The sequence below is a fragment of the Mytilus trossulus genome, chromosome 10 (genome assembly GCF_036588685.1).
Source record: "Mytilus trossulus isolate FHL-02 chromosome 10, PNRI_Mtr1.1.1.hap1, whole genome shotgun sequence".
NCBI lineage: Eukaryota > Metazoa > Mollusca > Bivalvia > Mytilida > Mytilidae > Mytilus > Mytilus trossulus.
Genome location: NC_086382.1, coordinates 49,813,796 through 49,836,676, shown reverse-complemented (window position 1 = coordinate 49,836,676; position 22,881 = coordinate 49,813,796). Strand labels below are relative to the sequence as shown.

Here is a 22,881-nt window from a genome sequence, read left to right as displayed (position 1 = left end):
AATAGGGAATCTGGAAAGATAACGAAAAAAACAAGTTTAGAAGAAAATGCAGAGTTTTATAACTACAAAGGATTTTTCAAAAAGAGCATTAAATTTGTATAGTGAAAAAAACTAAATTGGATAACTGTAGTCTATTTGAATATTTGTTCATGACATTAAGTGATTTAACAGTAACACAAATATGACTTTCTCCCCATTGTGATAATTCATGAACAGAAAAATTCAATATGCAACAGTAAAATTACATATTGACTTCAGAAAGTAATCAATTATAAAACAGCTGTTCCTTTTATATTTATCATGTAATAACAATAACATCAACAAATCAAACATGACTTCTGTTTCTGACATACAATATTTTTTTGAAGATACAATTTTATCCCATAAATAAACATTTAATTTTTGTTCTTGTGTTTAGAATCATTAAAATTTTATTTCATATGATGTATTAATAAATGAAATATTTTTTTTACATTTCAGAATTATGCATGCCAACTAAAAATTCCTCAAAATCAAACCACCCCAAAAAACATTAAGCAAACCCAACTAATCATATCTTTTGAAAGAGGGGAGTGATTAAAGGTTATGCAGATGGAATCCATATAAATATTTTGAAAACAAGAATTTGCTATAGTACAAGGATGCCCAACTTGCACTATCAATTTCTATATTCAGTGGATTATAAAAAAGGAGTAACAACTCTAATTTGGCATTAAAATTAGAAAGATCAGATCATAAGATGCATGGGTTCAGTTGAATCAGTGTACACACAGTGGAATATCAAATGTAATTTTTTTTCACGAAGGACAGATCTACTATTTGGGTTGCAAAATGTTATTTTGGTGCAATGTATTTGCATTTCATCTGACCAAATGACCAGAATCTTTCAAATAAAAAAGTTTGTAAAACAGCAAATTAAAACCCCCAGGCCTAACAGATTTGTTGAGAAATTTTCAGTTTGATATTTCTACAAAATTAAAAAAAAAATTACCTGTAAAAGAAACTTGAAAGTCAAAATTATATCTATAACAATTTGCTTTATAACTGAGTCTTTTCTCTTTATCTTTTAGTACAAGTTTTTTTTTCCAAATAGAACTGTTTTTTTTTCCATTTTGAAGTGTGCTTGAACGGCAAAATTTTTATCTTTTATTTTCTTCTCTCAAATTTAAGGAAGCTCACTTCTCAGGTTCAAAGTTATTAACTTTTCAAAACACTATTTTATATTGATAAGGAATTAATAAAGGAATCCAAAAAGCAAAAAAAATATATAGGTCACCGTCCTTGTTTTCAAGATATGAGCCATTGAAATTTTGGCAGGAAAATATTCTCTCTTGACTTTTCATAGCTTTATCATTGACAAGTTAAAGTTATCGAAAACTGTTAAAAAGTAATTAAATTTTTATAAGACTTTTACAGATGGCTTATCTTTATACCTGTTAAAGAATTTTAAAAAGAAAAATGGGGGTCACCGGGCAAATTTGTTAAAGGCATTTTAATGGATAAAACTAGAGGATTCCGAGAATCTGACAAAAAATCCAAAACATGACAAGCCAGTTTCCTTAAGATGTGTTGAAAAAATAATGAATAGCTGTATGAATGGTATACATCTTAATAGAGGTGTAATAATTAAATCTCTTCCATGTCTATTGAAAGTTAAATTTCACACATGTTATTTAAAAAAGTATAGCAGTACATGTCAAAAAGACTCAGTCATGTCAGTTATGAAAAGTATATATTGACTGTGGATCATTTATTTTTGTGGGTACCAATTTTAAAGACTTAAAGATAAATTGTCATTTTGTTAAAATTCAAATTTATTTAGCAAACGTTTGCCTTTAAGCTTTATATATATTTTATACTTTTTTAAAATTCAAATTCAATGTTCATCAAAGGAACATCCTTGAAAATTGGTATTCAAAGAATTATAATGAATCCACAGTACTCAATACCAATTCAATGTTATCAAACAGCCTTTAACAGTATTGAGCATAAATGATATCATCTAAAATTTACTGATATTTGGAAATTCCTTCATCAGGTGAAGTGAATAATTCTTACATGCAATCCATTCAGTCTTATTACTGTTGTGACAATAGAATAAAGATATCATCTTTACCATTGTTTACAGAGTAAGAACAAATTATAAATATCAAGAAACCATAAAAAGCTGTTTGATAAGGTATTGTAAATCTAAAAGATAGCAACAATTCAAATATAGTGTAATAACTGACAACAAACTACTGTAAATTCAGAAATTGTTGTGTGCATCTACATTATTGCCATTTTGATATGAACTAAAATCGAATTTTATTTTTGAGATCATCCAAAAAATCATGTTTAATTCATTTTTTTCATTAATAAAGCATTGCAATAATTTCTGAATTTACAGTAGTTATTTCTGATTTGTCTACATTGGATTCATCGTTATTTGTAAACTAGTTTTCATAACAAACAAAAAATATCTTCACTTGGGATAGTTTTAATGGTAATGCATTAAAATTATGGGCATTCTACTCTTAAAAAGATAAGAAGTGATTTTAATTTCAAATTCTACATACAAAAATGTATTGAACACTTATAACATGTATAATGACCGTCAACTTTTAAATACAGCTTATTTTTGAAATAATAGTGATGCAAATTCAATAATATTATTTGAAGTTTTAGACTTGTTCAAAAGTATCAAAAATAGCTTAAAAAAAGATGCATATATTGTATGAAATTTCGTACAAAAATAATTTATTTTTCTAAATTCCAGCTCAAGTTCTACCTTCCAAATAACAGGGACACATCAAAAACACAAACTCTTAAATAAGTTAAAAGTTGTTTATTTAAATTAGATTTCATAAGATGAAAAGTATTACAAATAAAACGAATCCATTGCATTTCCATCCCCCCTTATAATAAATTACCCTTTGCCCTACCTTTGTTTTTTAATATTTGCCTTATTACATAATCTACATAACAAATGTATTACCTGTGATGCAGCAATCTGCTGATCAAACTCTGCCTGTTGTTGCAGTAGTTTCTGCATGTTCATTTCCTTATTTAGCAGTTCATTTTTCTGTATGGTTTGAGACATCTGTTGGATCTGATGCATTAGGTTTTGGTCCAACACATTCTGTGGGCTATAAAAATTAAATCAGAGTAGAACCTTGTCACCAGATATTTCACCCTCATATTGTCAGCACTTTATATGTTGTGATACTACCCCTCATATTGTCAGCACTTTCTATGTTTGACAATTTCCCTTAATATATTATCAGCACTATAATGTTTTGACTGAACTAACACTTGCATCATGGCATATTTTTAAATCATCAGTTTTACCAGAAATGACTGTTTGCACAATTAAATGACAGTGCTTCTTCGGAAAGGAAAAAAATGTTTGTTGTTTAAAAAATCACTATCAAATTTGCTAGTTTCTTTATGATGCATTGTATATTTTACCGTGGAACAGTCATTTCTGATAAATATAAACAATTGTTCTGTGATCAAATGTACTTTGTGAGCATCCATTTAGTAGAATAGTCTTTTTACAAGTTTTTAATATCATGGAAGTATGGCACCTATGGCACTTTGTAACATTGGCATGTATATATTTGTTATGTTACATTCTACCTTGCATATAAACAAGTTTTTAATTCAGTTTGAAGCTGATTCTTTTCTCCATACAAATGACAATCTATTAACAGATATTTGGCATAAATCATGTCGGCAACTTGACATTTCTACTCTCTGAAACATTAGAAAACCAATACTAAGAATTTGGCATAATGAAATTGTCATAAGAAGAGTTGGAAGAAATTATAGACAGTCCATAACTAGGGTCACCACTAAATGGATACTACACAAAGACAGATGATGCACAGAGAGCCAAAAAAAAAATCAAAAACAAACCCATCTTTTTATCACTGTTTTTAAGCTGCAACTCTTGTCTTTTCACAGGAATCAAAATGTTGATCTTCTTAGTCACAATTATGACTTTTAACAATTAACAATATTTTAAATGTATTGACATTCTTTTCACCACTATTTGCATACCCAAGCTATTTTCTCAGAGCTCTGCTTTTTTAGACTTTTCAGGATTTAAAACTGGGTTATGTTTCTATCACTTGGGACTCAAGTTTTGATAATGGATTTTGTTAAAAGTATTATTGTGGATTCATTATTATTTATGGGATACAAATTTTCATAAAATTTCCAGGTAACAGGTGAACCACAAATATAAATGTTCAACCTATTACATATTGTTGTAGACTTGAATTCTTACTTTGGCAAAACCCGAAATAAATATCCATGAAAACCCAAGTTTTTTTATTCCATGAAAATTGGAGCCCGTTAAAAATAAATGAATGCACTGTAGTCGGTAATGGGTAATGACTGGAAGTTGAAAACTGTTCCTAAGCTTGCTTCAATTATTGGTGAAGTTGATGCAAGTCAGGGTTACCATTTTTAGGAAACTATCAACAACAACTTGGAACTATCACTAGGATGTCAAATCAAATCTAACCTCTGCAAAGCAATTGACTTATGTTTCATTTTCTTTGTCTTTAGTGATCATTTATTAAGAGAATAACTCAATGTTTGGCGTAATTCAATATCTACATGATGTAAAATCAATAACTCAAATACCATCAATTGCAGAGGGGAACTGCTTTCTCATTATATTTTCTTTTGGTCATGTCTGTGTTGAAGTTGCATGAATATTGCTGTAAACAGCCGAACTAGGAGATCAGACCTGATAATACAAGCAATTTCTTACTTTTGAAATTTGTTCATAGTTTACATGTAGATTCAAATGGTTATACAGAAGGTGGGAAAGGTTTGTCGATATTCTTGTTATCTTTGGAGGAAATAAGATGTATTTCAAAAGTACACCTTTAAATAAATGTGACTGTAACTTTACAATCAAACTGACAAACACACGTCAATAATATCTTGAAACTGACTTTGTTCAGTTTAATCCTTTCTTTAATCCTTTTCCTACAGATTCTAAGATACATGTATTTGTATAGAGTTGAGAAAGATTAATTTAGTACATGTTTTAGATTTGATTCCTTTACCACCAAATGTATTGATATAAATAATGAAATGTTTACGTACCCTTGTCCATCTTCTTCATCACTTTCACCATAGTCAAAATCTAATAACTTCTACAATATAATATCTACAATGTTATAATATATCTTTTTTCTTTCTCTTTTAATTACAAAAAGAAATCTGATTCATTTGAATCATTTCTATACAATTACCATAATAATAATTAATTTTGATTCATTTTACAAATCATTCAACTTTCTCATAAGATGATGAAGTTTTTCATTTTTAAGACTTCAGTTCTGATAAAGACATTTAACTAAAAAAAATACCATAAGTACAAAAAGAACATCTGTTTTCAACCCCCTATGGTGGTTTCACAAAAACATACAAGGCAGTTCCATATTTTAACTAAAGGGTAGTGTAACTCATGTTAATGACCACTTTGTAAAGAAAATTTCTTTTAACTACTTCTACAAATGATTACTTCATTTTCAAAGTGCCAACCCTGGGTACCATGTGTGTTTAAATGGAACAGCCCTTATGAAAAAGTAGTCCTATCATGCTTTTTGGTATATACAATAAAATCTTTTTTTAGGGGAAAAATCTGTGTATGTTGTATCTGTTTGTCAACCTTATTAAATCCTGGTTCTGGAGGTTTCTTGTTGAGAAGTTGACTAGTAAGGGTCTGTATGTGGGATAACAGGTTGCTATCTATAACTGGTTGTTGTCCTGTTGACTGCTGCATCAACTGAGTTTGTTGTATCAACTGTTGTTGAAGTAACTGTAACTGTTGCAACTGCTGTTGTTGTGCACTTAAACTTGTACTTCCCTAAAACAAGACCAAGACCATGTCTAAAGAACATCTTCAGTGCATAAAAGTGGGAAAATTCCCTAGTATAAGATTTCCTCCCTCCAATACATAAAATATGGAAGTTTTTATGTAAGGGCTGTTCCAAGAAACACACATGGGACCCTGGGAAGGCACTTTGAAATCTTTGTCATGGGTTGGAATTAAAAGACTATTTTGTACAGGGAAAATGTAAGAGGATTCTTAAATTGTTTTTAATGCTAGTTACCAACTCTCAAAGTGCCTTCTTGGGTACCATGTATATTCAAATGGAACAGCACAGTTAAAAAAATACTCATACTAAATAAAGGTTTTATCTTTACAGGCAGATGAATAATTCTGAAAGTGAGTAGATATTTTGCCATCTCTTGGATTGTTAATTGCAGAAAACAATCGTTTTAAATTTTTAATGAACAAAGAAAATTTGGAGGCAGGAATGCAATTCAATTGCAATTTTACAGATTTTTTTTCTTGGTTTTATTTACATGAAAAAAGTCATTTAAATTATAATCATTGTCTGTTTTTAACAAATACTAGTACGCATTTTATTCAAAGGGGGGATTACTCCAAGATTTGAATTTTAAAAGAATTTCTACAGTAAAGTATATATTTTGTATTATAGCACATGTAGTAACAATATCATAACATTTTTTTTTATGAATTATCAACTCATATTATATTCTAAATTATCTGTCATATAGTTTCCTTTCTATTCACATGATGCTTTTCTTGTGTATCATCTCTATTGAATATTTTAATATTTCAAAACATGAAACTTGAAACCAAGTTATGTTAGTACTGTGTTTGAACCCCTAATCAAAGCAAGTTTCAATGTTGTTATAATTAGATACCTGAATATACTAGTAATGACAATATGTTGAAAGTTATCTGGATGACCAAAATATATACCATCTATATTTTCTATGAGAACAGACACTTTTTTTGTTTTTTAACTTATGTATTACCGTCTGCGTTTGTTGCAGTAATTGATTAACTGTGGCCAGCATATCTATCTGTGTTGACTGTGCATTGGCTGTGTCCATTATATTTTGAGCCGTCTCCTGTTCTGATGGAGGTTCTGACGATGTTGAAGTATCTAAGTTAGAACCACCAGCAGCTTTAGTTGTTGCTCCAGTTTTATTAACAATATACTCGGCTGCTCTTTGTACTAAAAAGATAAAATGCATCATCATTTTCTATTATCTTTTCAAGTTCAGAATAAAAGAAGAGAAATAATATTAAATATATAGCATATACATGTATTTCAGAATTTTTCATTCCTATAACATTAAATGTCCAGTTTTATGACAACTGTATAAAATAGAGATTTGGATTTTGTTCTTAGGTAAAGGAATCCCCTGTAAATTGTATATTACAGCAGATTGCATTGTGTGTGTCAGCTGCAACATAATATGAATCTCTCTTATGCTGAGATTGTTTTGGCATCTGCTTCCACAATTTGATAAATAGTTAATGCCCCTAATTATTTCAATCATCATGTGATCTATTTAAGGAACTTTCAGATTTGAGTTTTGCATGATTTTTGTTATTTTACTTTTTTATGACCAGTGATATTGTTGGCTTTTTTCAAAACTACCTCTACCCTTTTTTATTGGAAAAATATGCGTCATTTTCATCAAATTGTGAAATATAAAGTAAACCAGGAATTTTACTAAAACTTCAATTTACAGACCAAATTTCAAGAGTCAAACCCTGCTTTTAATTAAGACCCCATTTTGTCAGTGATGATACATAAATAGACCCTCAAATGTGCACATATAGTCATTTTAGGCAAGAAAATTGTTAAATGAGTGTTTTTCAGTTTGCATTCATGCATACTTACTATTGAGACTGCACTGTTAGGGAAACAAGTTGTCTTTTTGGGAATAATTTTAAGCCATTTTTTTTCAAATTGGGATTCTTCTCCAGGGGAAAAAGCCTTTATTCTCCACTAATTTAAGGCAAACAATATCACTGATGAGTAGTATCAATGTTTCCTCAAATCAAACTAAGGTGGACTAGCTAGTGTAGAGAGGAATGTAGTAATAAAAACAAATGTATTATTGAATATTCTGTGTATTAAGACTGTTCACATGTTCAGTGTCAAGATTAATTGTTGATTTTTGGTGTTATAACACTTCTTTTGGGCTATTTAGTAGCCATCAGTTTTTATTGGAGAAGTTGAGTGCATCTGCACACACTAGTGGGGTTCTTACTCACCTCAGTGTTGGTTGGCTAGTGATAAAGTGTTGGTTGGCTAGTGATAACAGAAGAAATATTTTGACCACTAGACAAACGAGGCCCCTACAGTGTCAAGAAATTTCCTACAAATTTTTATATAATCTTACCCTGGGCAGCCATTTCAGGATTGTTTGGATCAGCTGTTAAATCTAACAATGGTTGTATTACTTCACTCATAAACACATTATTCTTTTGCCAAAGATTCAATACACGTACAATTTTACTCTGAAATAAAAGAATCATACAATATCAACATGTAGCATGCAGATTTTACATTTAAGGAATGACTGTAATATTTTTTCTGTCTATGAAGAAATAACATGAACAATTTGTTGCACACTGAGTAACGCACGTAGCTGGTTATTTAACATTGTGCTCCAAATTTTTTATGTTATTTCGAATAGAAAGAAAAAATATTACAGTCATTTCTTATAATTTAATTCTATATTCCTTTTTAAACAGTAGAAAACCATGAAAAAACGTTGATGACATCACAGTCACATGACTAAATTATGTCTATGGGCTCATAACAAAATAATGTCAGCCAATCAGAAGATGCATTACATCCAAAATTAAATTTTAATCATTATCAAAAACTTGTAATGTGAATATACAATTCATACTCATTTTTGAAAATTTATAATCAATTAAAATGTATCATGCAATTTCTTCTTCAACAAAAATAGCAGGAACAAATTAAAATACTTCTTTTTGCATGTGAAACTGCTCACTGACGATACCCCTGAGGCAAGTGGATAATATTAAGTGTAAAATTATACAAGTGTTTGGTTAACAGAAAGCTGTTGCGTGATGAACCTAAAAACTCATCACAGGGTATAAAGCTGACTCAATCCTTGTTTTGCATATAAATGGTTAAACCCAGAAGACTTTTACCACATTTACATTTAAAGTTCTATGTTGTATTATTATATCTTACACACACAATTAAAAGCTTTTCTGATTATTTTGTTATTTTACTTTTGATATTTTGCTTTATTCTGTTCGACAAAAGCAACAAGCAATGTCTTCATAAGCTTAAAACCTATATACCTTTTCTTCTGTGGGACATTTTAGCAAGTTCTGGAATGTCAGCAAAATATTCTTGGTAAATCTTGGTGCAAAGACATCTTTTTCTGACCCAAACTGGTGCCTTGATTGACGGACTATAGAATCAATAACATAAAGGCCAGGTACTTTGTACTCTGGTTTACATTTCTGTACAAATTTCTCCACACTCTGTACCACATGCTTGTAAAATTTTATGGCCTTGATTGCACCCTTTGTTACAGCAGCCATCTTGGCCCTAGATATAGGGGGCCTGGTCTCGTACAAAGATGACAACTGAAAAAGAAGGAAATAATGTTTAACATTTTATAGTTACAAATTATATGCAGATATAGTTGCTAATTATATGCAGATTTCTTTCTATAATACATCAGAGCTCACACTACTTCATATCCATAAAGAGATGCAACTTTTCTTTGGAAACTGATAGGATGAAGTGACAAGATTCAAAATGAGAATTCAAAGAGTTCGTTTGCTTGTGACACTACAAAGTTTTCTTTTTTTACTGTTATATTTAGGTCCATACGTTTGTGTATCTTACTTTTCATATTGTTCAATTCATACCAGAGTATACATTCCACAAATCTTAATTCTCAGTTTATGTGGTTATTAAGTAATGAAGACACCGATGTATGTAAAATTAAAATACTTTGTTGGCTTTCCCTACACATTGGTGCATTCCTTCAACAGTCTGAAGGTGGAGATGCTGTTGATGTAATACTGGTTCCATAGCAGGGTTTATACTAGAATTTTGAGGGCTTTAGTCACTTTTGTGCAATATTCATGTCTTCATGATATAAAATCAATCTTATTTTGTGTAACAGCAATGCAAGGGACCAAGGATGTCTAGTTCTAGCTATATCTTATCAGACTTAAAAGGACTTAGGCATGCTTCAATGGCAGTTATTGTATGACTTCACTATAGTAAGATAAAGCTATATATTTATCTCTTTCCTTTCCTTCATACTAAATGATTTCGTATTTTATGTTTTCGGTGTCTTTAAATGCATAGGAATACTTTCACGGCACGCATGCAAAAAACATGGTAGAGGAAGCGTGTTTGACTCGTGAAAACAGTTTCGAAGGTTTTTAATATAGTTGTATCTTTTAAATGCTCATTGTCATAACTTTTTGATGACAGTTTAAATATCAAATGTGAATGTGAACTGTCCAAGGGAAAACAGTTTTGATCAAATGACGAATCTATATGTATACTCCTGGCTGTTAAAATGCTGATAAACTGATTTTACTGGTGGAAACAATTATGATGGTCAATTAGGAGGTTAATAATTAACGGATTAGCAACCCATCATGATCTGATGGAGATCAGCAGATTAGTTGTAATCACAACTTGTAACACCTGTTGAAACTGTTAATTAGGCATGAAAAATTATTTTCTGTGTTTCCAGTAACATCATTTTGAAAAATAGGGTCAGTAGGTCGAATTCTTTTTTTTTAATGACATTTTTTTGACATTGTAAACGAAATCCGGAAAATTATCATGGTTTTTCCAAGTCCGGGTCTGCAATTAGTTTCAAATACCGGAAGTCGGACATTTGCAATATTTTTGAAGCACCTGCTGTGCAAATTTCTTGAGATTTTAAAACTATTTGGAATACCTTTTGATGTTAATAAAATGTTAAACTGGGTTTCTGTGCCAGTAGAAGCAAGTTAGACAAATTATTATGTTGATTAACAGAAGCCTGTGTCAAAAAGGGTCAGTTGAAAAAAAAGGTACTGGTCCCCTGGTGCAGACTCTATTATGCAACATCATTGTTGGTTTGGAAAGAGGACAGAAAAGACAGTCTTACACACCAACAGTCAATGCATTTAGTGTTCCTTAAGCCCTGGTAACAACACAGCCATACTGTGCCACGACATGAAAATTGGTCAACTCGCATGTCACTTGTGTATAATTTAGAACAATACAATTCAAATGGAATGAATGGTTGGCAAATCATACCATCTGCCATGGGATTGGTATTAAGGGGTAGAAATAAGAAAAGGGCAAGTCAATATCTAGATTAACTTGCCCTTGTATCTGTTAACTTGCCCGACTAATGCGGACGGCGAAGGGTCTGGGGGACGCTTAAGGCCCCCAGAAGCTCTGAGGTAAATGGTGCCAAATCCTGCATTCTAGACCTCTTCTGGCAGATGATTTCAAGTTTCTATACACCCTTTTTTAAACAAAAACTTTTACTTTTACAAAAAAAAAGTGACAAAAAAATTTCAGATGTACATGTAGAAACTGACCCAATTGTCAAATTTCCTGTAAAAAATATGCTTCATTCTAAACAATGCATAATTTAAAATTTGTACATCCTATTACAAAACTGCCACTACTTCCAAACTGAACGCAAACCTCACATGTCATCCCCTTTTCTGTGTCTTTCAGCCATTTAAATTCATCCAGCCATTTTGTCAAAAATTTACGTTTTCTATTTCCCTCTTCATATTTTTTTTGTTGCTCAACCCTGTTGACGTTGGATTCTTTAAGTTTTTTTAAAGGGGGGACATAATTTACTAAAAAGTTTTCCATTTGTTTCTTTCCACTTTCATTTTTAAATCAACTCAAAAGTCGTTTGCAAAACGCGTTCTGATTGGATCATTGTATCGACTTCCTTTCACGATTAGTAGCGGAAATCCCCGAGCAGGTGCGACTGAACATTCTAAAACGACAGCGCTCATTGGCTTACGCATAGGAATTGACCAATAGAATTATTCGGGACAAACTACGATGTTTACGATTTTCCTGGCATGCGCATATGAAATAAATAAAGACGGCGAAAATAGTAATACAAAAATACACAGTTGTACATCGTACAAAATTACGTCTGACATAGTTTTACAAATATTTCATTGGCACAAATTCATTAACAATAAATGGTTAAGACCTATTGCATATATTATTATATTAATTGACATGATAGAATGAAACACAAACACAAAATATCAATTTGCCCGGCGGACAACTATGTGATGAGATTCACTTTCCCGCTGCAGATCTTACTTGCCTCGGGCAAGCGGGATAGCGCTTATTTCGAACCCTGGACTATTCCAACAGAACGATTCACTTGGCCATGCTGACTAGACCAGACTCCAACAAGAGCAAAATATGGTCCTGTTCGTGTTGATTCCAGCTCGTGAACAGTATATATACCAAGGAATCGACGAAATGCCAAACGACAATGGCACGAGAGTAACACTCACATCACATGGAATGAAAAACTTGAAAAATAGCCCCAAACAACTCATGATTGCCATATGAATGTCAAACTTACCTACAACGGTACAATTACAATTTTTTCTCTTATGTGTACCCATTGTGGACATGTGAGATCACTCCAAGTATTTTTTGCCATTTCAAACAACTATTTTATAGATCTTCCACAACAAAAATCGTATGATTTGTTGTGACCAGGCTTTTGTTATGCAGGTCTTGTAGTGAGGGGGTAAGACCTTTATCGAACTCCAGCTCGGGTGTTTTAGCTCAAGATTTCGCGCTAGACCCTTTCGGGGTCGAGGAATTATTTTATTCGAATTACGGGATGACAGGATTTAAATTTATTTAAAGCCCATACCTGCCAACTTTCACAATTTAGGCGTGTCCTACACGATTTTGACCATTTCTCATGATTGCACGAGCGTGATCGTGAAAAACCCTCTAAAACACGGTTTTGTGAAAATTTACACGAAAAAAATGATTGTTCCCGATTTTGAACTGTGTCCAATGGAATACAATTGTGTTCAGCCAATCAAATTCTATGTTTCTCATGATCAAATTAATCAGCCAATCAAAAACGTTTTCTCTCAAGATTATTCTAACATCCTAGATTTTGAACTTGTGTTGTATTCCTCTGTTAAAATCAAGGAACATGACAAATGTGTTTTCACCTGCAAGAAGGTTCTTACACAGAATAAGAATAAAAGCATGAGTGATTGACAAACTTCAATGTCAGATGCAGTTCTACCATGAAGATAATAAATAGTAGTTTTAATATTCACTAATTTATTGATATTACACTTGCTGTAACAAATGTTATAAATTTATGTATTCAATTAATTATTACCAAATTATTTAAAGTACATGTACAATGCATTATTCTTTATTTTTTCACATGGACAAAACAAAAAAAACCACTTGAGGAATCTCTTAAATGGAGACTTGACTTACTTAAGGGGTCACTTTTACTCTTGTAAAAAATAAAATAGAAAAATAATTAAATGTAATTTTTTTTAACTTAAAAATGGGAAATTCTGACATTAAACATTTAGAATAACTTTTCTAAATTAAGGGTCCAATTATTTTGAAAAATAAAGAAGATATAAGGCCAAGAACATATCAAAATTCTTGGACATGTACATGTGTTGACCATATAATACAAGATAGATCATAAGATGTATAGTTCTTTGGGAAAAGTTTCTTCAAATCATATGAATATGTGCTCATTTTTACTTAAAAACCGGTTATTAATCTCCTTATATTGAGGGGTTACCCCTATGTGTTTAATCCCACTTATAAAGGTCATTCTTTGTGCATAGTTTTAAATTGGAAAAGTGAACAATTATCTAACATGCCTTGCACAATATGAAATTAATTCCTGGTCTTGCAGCCACATGTTCATCTTTTCTACTGATATATAATAACAAGAATCATGCAAATAAACTTAAGAAAAAGGCTTGTAAGCTCATCTTACAAATATGACACTTTTCTTCTTCTTCTTTATAATTCAGCACTGTGCACTCCATCAACATACTGATGAAAAGGTGCCAGGCACTGATTTTACTATATAAATTTCAGCATAACTTCTTTTTCTTCTGTTTTTGTACATGTACTATACATTTTGAAATTTATTTAAATGTTTAGATGTTTATTGAGAACGGATATTGGAATCTGATCTCGAGAGCTTTCAAGAGTAGTACATTGAACTGCAGCTACTGGGAGAAGGTTCCATTGCAAGATTGTTCTAGGGTAGAATGAATACTTGTATGAATCTTTAGTGGTTTGTATGGGTCTGAAAGAGTAAATATGTGAATGTTGTCATGTTCTTGTATCAGATTGTGTAAGTAGGTCTCAGTGTGGGATATATGGCAACAAGACAACGTATAATTATGTAGAGGAAAATGATGCGGGTTCTAATTCGCCTTTTCTCATATGTTGCCCAAATTTAGAGTTTGTGGCGTTTAAGTGACTGAGCTGGTGTTATGGTATCTGTTGGAGGTGTTCCTTTCTGCTCTCGACCATCTCACAGGGCTCACACTACTTCAGAATTATAGGGAGAAGTAACTTCTCTTTTTGAAACTGATAGGGAGAAGTGGTGAGATTTAAAAGAGAAGTGGTCATTCGTGCGGTGCGTTACAATGTTTGGATTTTACTGTAGTATAAACGGTCATTTGTAAATAATGTTCTTTATATATTGTTCAATTTTTATCGAAGTATTCAATAAAAGTAACATTTCAAATTAAAAGTTGTTTAAATTTTACTAAGGGCCTTGTGAGAAACTACCAACTAAATATCAAGCACTAAAAAAATTTTTTTTCAAAAAGGTAAAGAAATTATAAAATAACAATTACAATTTAATTAAAAACTAGCTTGTGTATGAAATTCAGTGTTTCTCATCAAAAGATATATAAAGGTAAGCTGGGCCATAATATATTGACATTAGTGTTATAGTCTAAGAGTTAAGCAACTTTACAATAGTTTACAACAATCCATTTAAATTATAGGGAATGATATACACCAATCAATGATGAGTTTATTTAGATGTAACCAAAATCTTTTAATGCCTGTGGAATGCTTAATTTTCCCTTTTGGGATCAATATTCTTCTGTCAGCTGTTCCATCCGTGCGTCCCTAGTAATTTTTGTAAAAATACGGATTTCGGTCATAGCTGGTCCATTTCCGATCCATAGTTTAGAAATCGATTGCAAGAAAATTTACAAAAATAAACGATGTTTGACAAGTTATTTGGATTGGAAAGTATCATGACGTTTTTAATGCAATAAATGGATTGAAAATTTACTGGAGGCAACTGTTATCACGTTTAAATGAAGTAACAAACTTATTTTGCAGCCGAAAGTTAGGTTGATGTACGTTTTTGAGTAACAAGCTCCAGAACTTTCGGAAGTGCACGAAGTGATAAAAAGTTGTATTTTTATTAAATAACTTGCTACACACTGCAAAAACAATGCTTCATCCTCTTTTCATTAGATAATAAAATCGATTATGTCTGAATTTCTTTACAGCTATAACATTAATGCTAGCAAGACAAATCTTTGTTTGGCTTGCTTGCTTTGCTTGTATCAGTGTTTGCTCAAGCATGGCAATTAAGATAGGCGGGGCTTCAGCTTGTTTACATCATACTTAAATTTTATTGGACGTTATGTTTGAAGTTAAGGACACTTAATTTTAAAACATCACAGGATGACAAATATAAAGCGCAATTGTAGATTTTTTTTTCTCTCGAAGATATGCATTTTCATCATCCAACCTAAAAGACTGTCGTCAAGTACTTTAAGTAAAACAAAATAGCTATTCGAACACACCTTCTCTGATTTTGTGATTCATTACATAGGTATTTCAAAGTTTGACCCATATATTTTATCTTTTAGTACTGTGATGTTGTTATGTTACAAAGTCAACCTGTAGCTTTTATATATAAAAATGATAGAATCTGAAGCAAGATGATGTATCAAATGTTCTTGCTTTGTACGTTTACAAAACAAAATATATTCATCTCAAACACACCCTTATATAAGAAGGTTCACTCGATTTTCTCCTTTTGATACAATTGTTACCAATTTTGATTTTTTTTTCTTGAGTCACATAATGGAAGGGCAGACACGGAAATAGCTGAACTTATATATTGTTATGTTTTCCGTCCGTAGTAATTTAAAAAAAATCGGAAGTTATGCAACTTCTTCATCCAACTTGATAGACAACCATGTCGTCGACTTGATATCTAATTGTTCTGCTTAACTATGTAATAGATAAATTGAAAACTTATGCAAATGTTTGGTTTTTTACAATAATAAAAACACTTCGTATTTGAGAAGAAAATTTTTATTTTATTTGTTTCTATTCACTTTAAAAAATGTTACTATAGTAAACATTACAGAAAGCATTTATTGCCTTCTCTATAAACAAAGAATAATCATTTTGAAGATTGCAAGCAAAAATTAATCCAAACTGAAAGTGCGCAATATTCAATAACAATGGAAATAAAAAATAAAAGGGATGAATTAAGTCATTTACCCCTTACTTGACTTATCCCTTTTATTCGAAAATCAAGTGCACCTTCTTATGTTAAGGTGTGTTTGAGATGAATACTTTGTCTTGAAAACGTACAAAGCAAGAATATTTGATACATGATTTCGCTTCAGATTCTATCATTTTTATATAGCAAAGCTACAGGTTCAGGGCTTTCCATTGAAGCCGGTGGAAATCCGCCGTTTACGGAGGCTTCAAGTGCCGGCTACTTCACTGACAAAATTATAAATTTAAAAAGAAAAAAATGTCTTTTTCATATGTTTAAAGGCAGTCGAGAGATGTATTGTCGCAAAGTCGCGGTCACGATAAACAAGGATGAAAAGTCAGTGTTTATCTTGGGCTAAATATAGTTCACATGAATTCAGGTCACTGATTGGTTGTCTATTTAAAGTCAGAATGCATCGTTTCTTATCAAAGATAACAAGAGAGACGTTCCGGTGGTCATTGAAGGATAACAATAGAGACGTTCCGATGGTCATTAACTCATTGGCTTTTTTTGGCTTTTAAAACGTGAAGACAATCAGATAGGATGACAATCTTATGTTATGGAAATATCAGTCACATTACAGAAACTGTAGTAGATCATATTATTCAGAATCTGGAAAACAGTATCTTTTGAAGTTCATTTTTCAAAGCCCACATGGTGTTCAGAGAATCAAGGTCAAAAACGAAAGTAGAATATTGTCGACTCGACCTCAAATAAATAACATTTCCAAATGATTTATGTATCCGACTTATTGAAGTTTTCAAAAAAAAAGAGAAAATCAGAGGATAGATCAATTTTCTGTCAATGCTTGAGAAATAATTGTATGATTTAAATATGCGTAACAGTCTTTTAGAGACAAAAGGGGGGTCATTTGTTTACAAATGCACGTAGTTATGCAAAATAAATCAATCAAGATTTTTTACAAACCGGATTATTATATAAATAAATCTCCTTTAAAAGTAAATGAATGTTAAGCATCAGGTAATGAAAATAAAAAACTAACATAAAAAAAAAATGAAATTTCTTTGAGATTTTTTTCTTTCTTTCTTTAATTTCATACATAAAAAATGGTCATTTGAAAGATGAAATTAGGTGCCAGGAGATTGCGAGAATGCAGATTTTGCTCTATATATGCCAGAGCTTATGGGGGCCTTGAGCGGCCCCCAGACCCCCTGCCGTAAAGCACCAACCTTACAGCTTGGTGGGCGTCCGGCTTCGCCGAACGCATGTCATAGCCGCCTATAATTTTAATTGAGCCATCTACTTCCATTTCAATGGAAAGCCCTGCGGGTTGACTTTATAACATAAAAAATCACAGTACTAAAAGATGAAATATATGGGTCAAACTTTGAAATACCTATGTAATGAATCACAAAATCAGAGTAGGTGTGTTCGAATAGCTTTTTGTTTTACTTAAAGTACTTGACGACAGTTTTTTAAGTTGGATGATGAAAATGCATATCTTCGAAATACATTTTTTTGGATTCCATTTCTACGATTGCGCTTTATATTTGACATCCTGTAATGTTTTAAAAAAAATAGTGTCCTTAACTTCAAACATTACGTCCAATAAAATTGAAGTATTATGTATACAAGCTGAAGCCCCGCCTATCTTATTTGCCATGCTTGAGCAAACATTGATACAAGCAAAGCAAGCAAGTCAAACAAAGATTTGTCTTGCTAGCATTAATGTAATAGCTGTAATTATCAATAAAAAGTTGATGAAAATTGAAAATGTCCGATGACGGAAGCGACTGAAAGCGAGTATCGTAAACAACAGGGCGACTTGTCTTCGCTTTTGGGGGTCGGGGAAAGCGAAGTGACGGTTGGGAAAGCGACTTCTTCGCCCAAGTCGCCTGGTACAGTGGTAGCGTGAGCACTGTCTCAAGTTGGTGTGTTTAAAATTTAGTTTTCAAGACCACAAAACAGCATGCGCAAAATAGTTGTCGCAAAGTATTGTAACCCTTTTAAGTGTTGTCGCGCACTGAAACCCCGATGGGCACTTTCAAAAGTTGGCAGGTATGAAAGCCAGGACCTCTGGATTTCGTGATCAGGACCTCTCCTACCCTCCCCACCTTTTGTAGTGCATATTTTGACTAATTTATAATATTTCTGTGTTTCTTTTTATTTTCTTCATATATATTTATATACATAAGGTGTCCAAAAGTTTGTAAAACGTATGCTGGAGTGTCTCAGACCTGGGTGCCGAAATGTCTTGTTACCTGATCAAAACATCTCGGATGTTCTAATCCCAATATTGATAACCATGACAATCGACATTTTCACCTAAAATAGATTGCAATGAAATACCAGAAAATATTCAGCAATAATTTACAATTTTGCTAATATATTTACAGAAAATGAAATACCACAGAAAAAACGTGGTGATTCAATGACAATGAGTCAAACAAAATCCTGCAGGTAAAGTATAATACCTCATTGTTAAAGGCACGGACAGCCTCCATAGTCATTAGAAATTTCTTATTCTTTTCCTTGGTAATCGTCTTTTGATGAAATAGGCCTAAAACAGAGAAGGACGTTAGCGTGTTTGTTCCAACATGGCGGACACGCAGGAGCTTATTTCCAAACACGGTTTAAAAGCTCTAATTTGATTGGGCTATTTTCATATCGAAGCCAATCAAAACAATCCTTCTAGATTTCAGTCACAGGAAGTGGCATGTGATGAGATATTTTTCCTTACCCTGGCTAAATTATTGCCTAAAAAATGTTGCCTTCAATTTATATGAATAAAACAGAGACGAGATTTGATGAAAAGTAGACTAATATATAAGATTATATACTAATTATTTGATCGAGCAGACTTTAAAATCAATGAAACCAAGGCCTATACCACTTTACTCTCTATTTTTTTTTAGTTAAATTAATTACATATCATGATCTCTCTGTGTTATAGTAGTCTCAGATATTATACATTTCCAATTATCACAATGATATTTAATTCTAGATCCAAAGTGTTAACTGTAAAAATAAGATTATATTATAGGTTAACATTATGAAAAACATAAATGGCTTTTTAAAGTTGTTCCAAATATGCATTATATGGGTAATTTATGAATAATATGATATGCACTGCCATAGACATAACATTAATTTGCACACATGTACATTAAATTGTCATGGCCTTCAGTAAAGAACAATTGAAACAATGAACTGACAGCCATTAAAGTTAAAAGTAGAGTAAATTATACAGTGGTATTCACATGAAGCATGTGAAGAGAAGACTAATATAAATGTATACTATTAAATATAATTTACAGAACTTTATGTGCTGATTAAAGCCCCAAACATTCAGTAATTAATCTTTTGTAAACACAGCAACTCATATCATAGATCATATTAGATCAGAAATATGTGCCAATGGACTGGTAATCATACTAATATTGTGTTTAAAGAACGTCTTTACACAACCTCACAAGCATACCAGTCAATTTGAACATAGTTCCGTTGAAAGCATGTTTATAGTTGTACTTTGAAAGAAAAATACAATCATATATAGAATTAATCCTCCTGAAAAAGTTGGCACTTCTGATAGGAATCTAATACTTGTAATAATAGATATGAAACTAGGGAACTGATTTTAACAAAGACTACTTATTTGAATTTATTTATATCATTATGGGTCATTTAAATATATGCCTGTAAGTAATAGAATATAATTTGGGTCTATTAAAAAAAAGAAAAAAAGAAACCACAATTACAAATGAAACCTTGAAATATCAGTATAGTATTCACTTGTTGTGTGATCATGAAGACACATATAAATAAGTTGTTTTCGTTATGTGTAATATTTTAATAAAAATGTTGGTGAAATATGTGCCACTGGACATTGAATAAAAACATTAATTTCCAGTTGTATGGTTATATAAAAGTCAAACTTGTGTAAACAGAAATTTGAAAGAATTTGTGACATTAGGGAAACATACATGTATTGCTAAAATTTTAAAGAAAGAAAAATGTAAATTTATAATTATGATCAACTGGAATCTGATTTAACATGGCTAATAATATGAATAGATTTTTGAAATTTTAAAAAGAATACCTTTACTTTGCTAGAGGGATGATAAAAGCCGCTGGGCCAATGGTATATAAAAAAATAATGATGACAATATAGGCACTTTTAGAAAAGTAAAAAATTCCAACCTAGGTTTTGACCATACATGTCAGACTGTAGCTGGTTTAGCAACTGTTGACTACTGCACATCACTACTAATAATAGATTGTATCAAATGTGGGTACCGTAATTTATGCCAAAATTTTCAGATAACTTAAAACAGGCTATAAGGCATAAGATCAACTATAATTATTACTGTAAATTCAGAATGTGTTTAGCTCATTATACGACCACAAAATTTGAAAATTTTTTCAACTTATATTGCTATCACGTTGGCGTCGTCGTCTGCGTCGTTGTCGTCGTCCGAATACTTTTAGTTTTCGCACTCTAACTTTAGTAAAAGAGAATAGAAATCTATGAAATTTTAACACAAGGTTTATGACCACAAGAGGAAGGTTGGTATTGATTTTGGGAGTTTTTGTCCCAACATTTTAGGAATTAGGGGCCAAAAAGGGCCCAAATAAGCATTTTCTTGGTTTTCGCACTATAACTTTAGTTTAAGTTAATAGAAATCTATGAAATTTTGACACAAGGTTTATGACCACAAAAGAAAGGTTGGGATTGATTTTGGGAGTTTTGGTTTCAACAGTTTAGGAATTAGGGGCCAAAAAAGGGCCCAAATAAGCATTATTCTTGGTTTTTGCACAATAACTTTAGTTTAAGTAAATAGAAATCAATGGAATTTAAACACAATGTTTATGACCACAAAAGGAAGGTTGGTATAGATTTTGGGAGTTTAGGTCCCAACAGTTTAGGAATTAAGGGCCAAAAAGGGACCTAAATAAGCATTTTTCTTGGTTTTCGCACCATAACGTTAGAATAAGTAAATAGAAATCTATGAAATTTAAACACAAGGTTTATGACCATAAAAGGAAGGTTAGTATTGATTTTGGGAGTTTTGGTCCCAACAGAATATGGGGCCCAAAGGGTCCAAAATTAAACTTTGTTTGATTTCATCAAAATTGAATAATTGGGGTTCTTTGATATGCTGAATCTAACTGTGTATGTAGATTCTTAACTTTTGGTCCCGTTTTCAAATTGGTCTACATTAAGGTCCAAAGGGTCCAAAATTAAACTTAGTTTGATTTTGACAAAAAATGAATCGGTTGGGTTCTTTGATATGCTGAATCTAAAAATGTACTTGGATTCTTGATTTTTGGCCCAGTTTTCAAGTTGGTCCAAATTGGGGTCCAAAATTAAACTTTGTTTAATTTCATCAAAAATTGAATAAATGGGGTTCTTTGATATGCCAAATCTAACTGTGTATGTAGATTCTTCATTTTTGGTCCTGTTTTCAAATTGGTCTACATTAAAGTCCAAAGGGTCCAAAATTTAACTTAGTTTGATTTTAACAAAAATTGAAATCTTGGGGTTCTTTGATATGCTGAATCCAAACATGTACTTAGATTTTTGATTATGGGCCCAGTTTTCAAGTTGGTCCAAATCAGGATCTAAAATTATCATATTAAGTATTGTGCAATAGCAAGTCTTTTCAATTACACAGTATTGCGCAATGGCAAGAAATATCTAATTGCACAATATTGTGAAATAGCAATTTTTTTTTAAAATTAGAGTTATCTTTCTTTGTCCAGAATAGTAAGCAAGAAATATGTAATTGCACAATATTGTGAAATAGCAAGATTTTTTTTTAATTGGAGTTATCTTTCTTTGTCCCGAATCAACTTAAATCTTTGTTACATACAATATACAATGTATATTCACTTTTTACTACCAACTGATAAATTAAAATAATCTTTACCATTCAGTGATAACAAGCAGTTTTTTACATCTTAATATTTTATGATGTATTTATTTGAGTAGTTTTTTTTGCAAACTCCATTAGAAATTTTAATTGAGATTAGTTTTGGAATAAGAGAAAGGGGGATGTGATTAAAAAAATTGGGTTCAATTTTTCTCATTTGAAATTTCAAAAATAAAAATAAAATTTCTTCAAACATTATTTTGAGAGAATTAATATTCAACAGCATAGTGAATTGCTCTAAGAGAAAACAAAATTTTTAAGTTCATTAGAACACATTCATTCTGTGTCAGAAACCTATGCTGTGTCAACTATTTAATCACAAACAAATTTAGAGCTGAATCCAGCTTGAATGTTGTGTCCATACTTGCCCCAACCGTTCAGGGTTCAACCTCTGCGGTCGTATAAAGCTACGCCCTGCGGAGCATCTAGTTTATTATTGCGATCATCAAATTCAAGATGCAAATTTTATTTTGTAAAACTTATTCTATTGCTTTTTCACAATATACATCGTACATATAGATAAAAATAGAGGGGT

General features: G+C 31.6%; 1 protein-coding gene across 6 annotated transcripts in view; it reads right to left on the bottom strand.

Moving 5' to 3' along the window:
- Positions 1 to 19,089, bottom strand: part of LOC134687559 (SR-related and CTD-associated factor 4-like) — a 37,261-nt gene extending 18,172 nt beyond the window's left edge. For 4 of the 6 annotated variants that reach the window (XM_063547944.1, XM_063547945.1, XM_063547946.1 and 1 more), the window contains exons 1-7: positions 18,888 to 19,089; positions 9,182 to 9,472; positions 8,239 to 8,356; positions 6,856 to 7,058; positions 5,675 to 5,872; positions 5,107 to 5,156; positions 2,978 to 3,128 (exon numbers count right to left, since the gene is read on the bottom strand). In XM_063547944.1, coding sequence (XP_063404014.1) covers positions 2,978 to 3,128; positions 5,107 to 5,156; positions 5,675 to 5,872; positions 6,856 to 7,058; positions 8,239 to 8,356; positions 9,182 to 9,472; positions 18,888 to 18,923 — 1,047 coding nt within the window. In that variant the 5' untranslated portion in view covers positions 18,924 to 19,089. The remainder of the gene's footprint in view (positions 1 to 2,977; positions 3,129 to 5,106; positions 5,157 to 5,674; positions 5,873 to 6,855; positions 7,059 to 8,238; positions 8,357 to 9,181; positions 9,473 to 18,887) is intronic. The other 2 variants (XM_063547948.1, XM_063547949.1) reach the window with 1 other exon arrangement.
- Between the last annotated feature and the right edge of the window lie 3,792 nt (positions 19,090 to 22,881).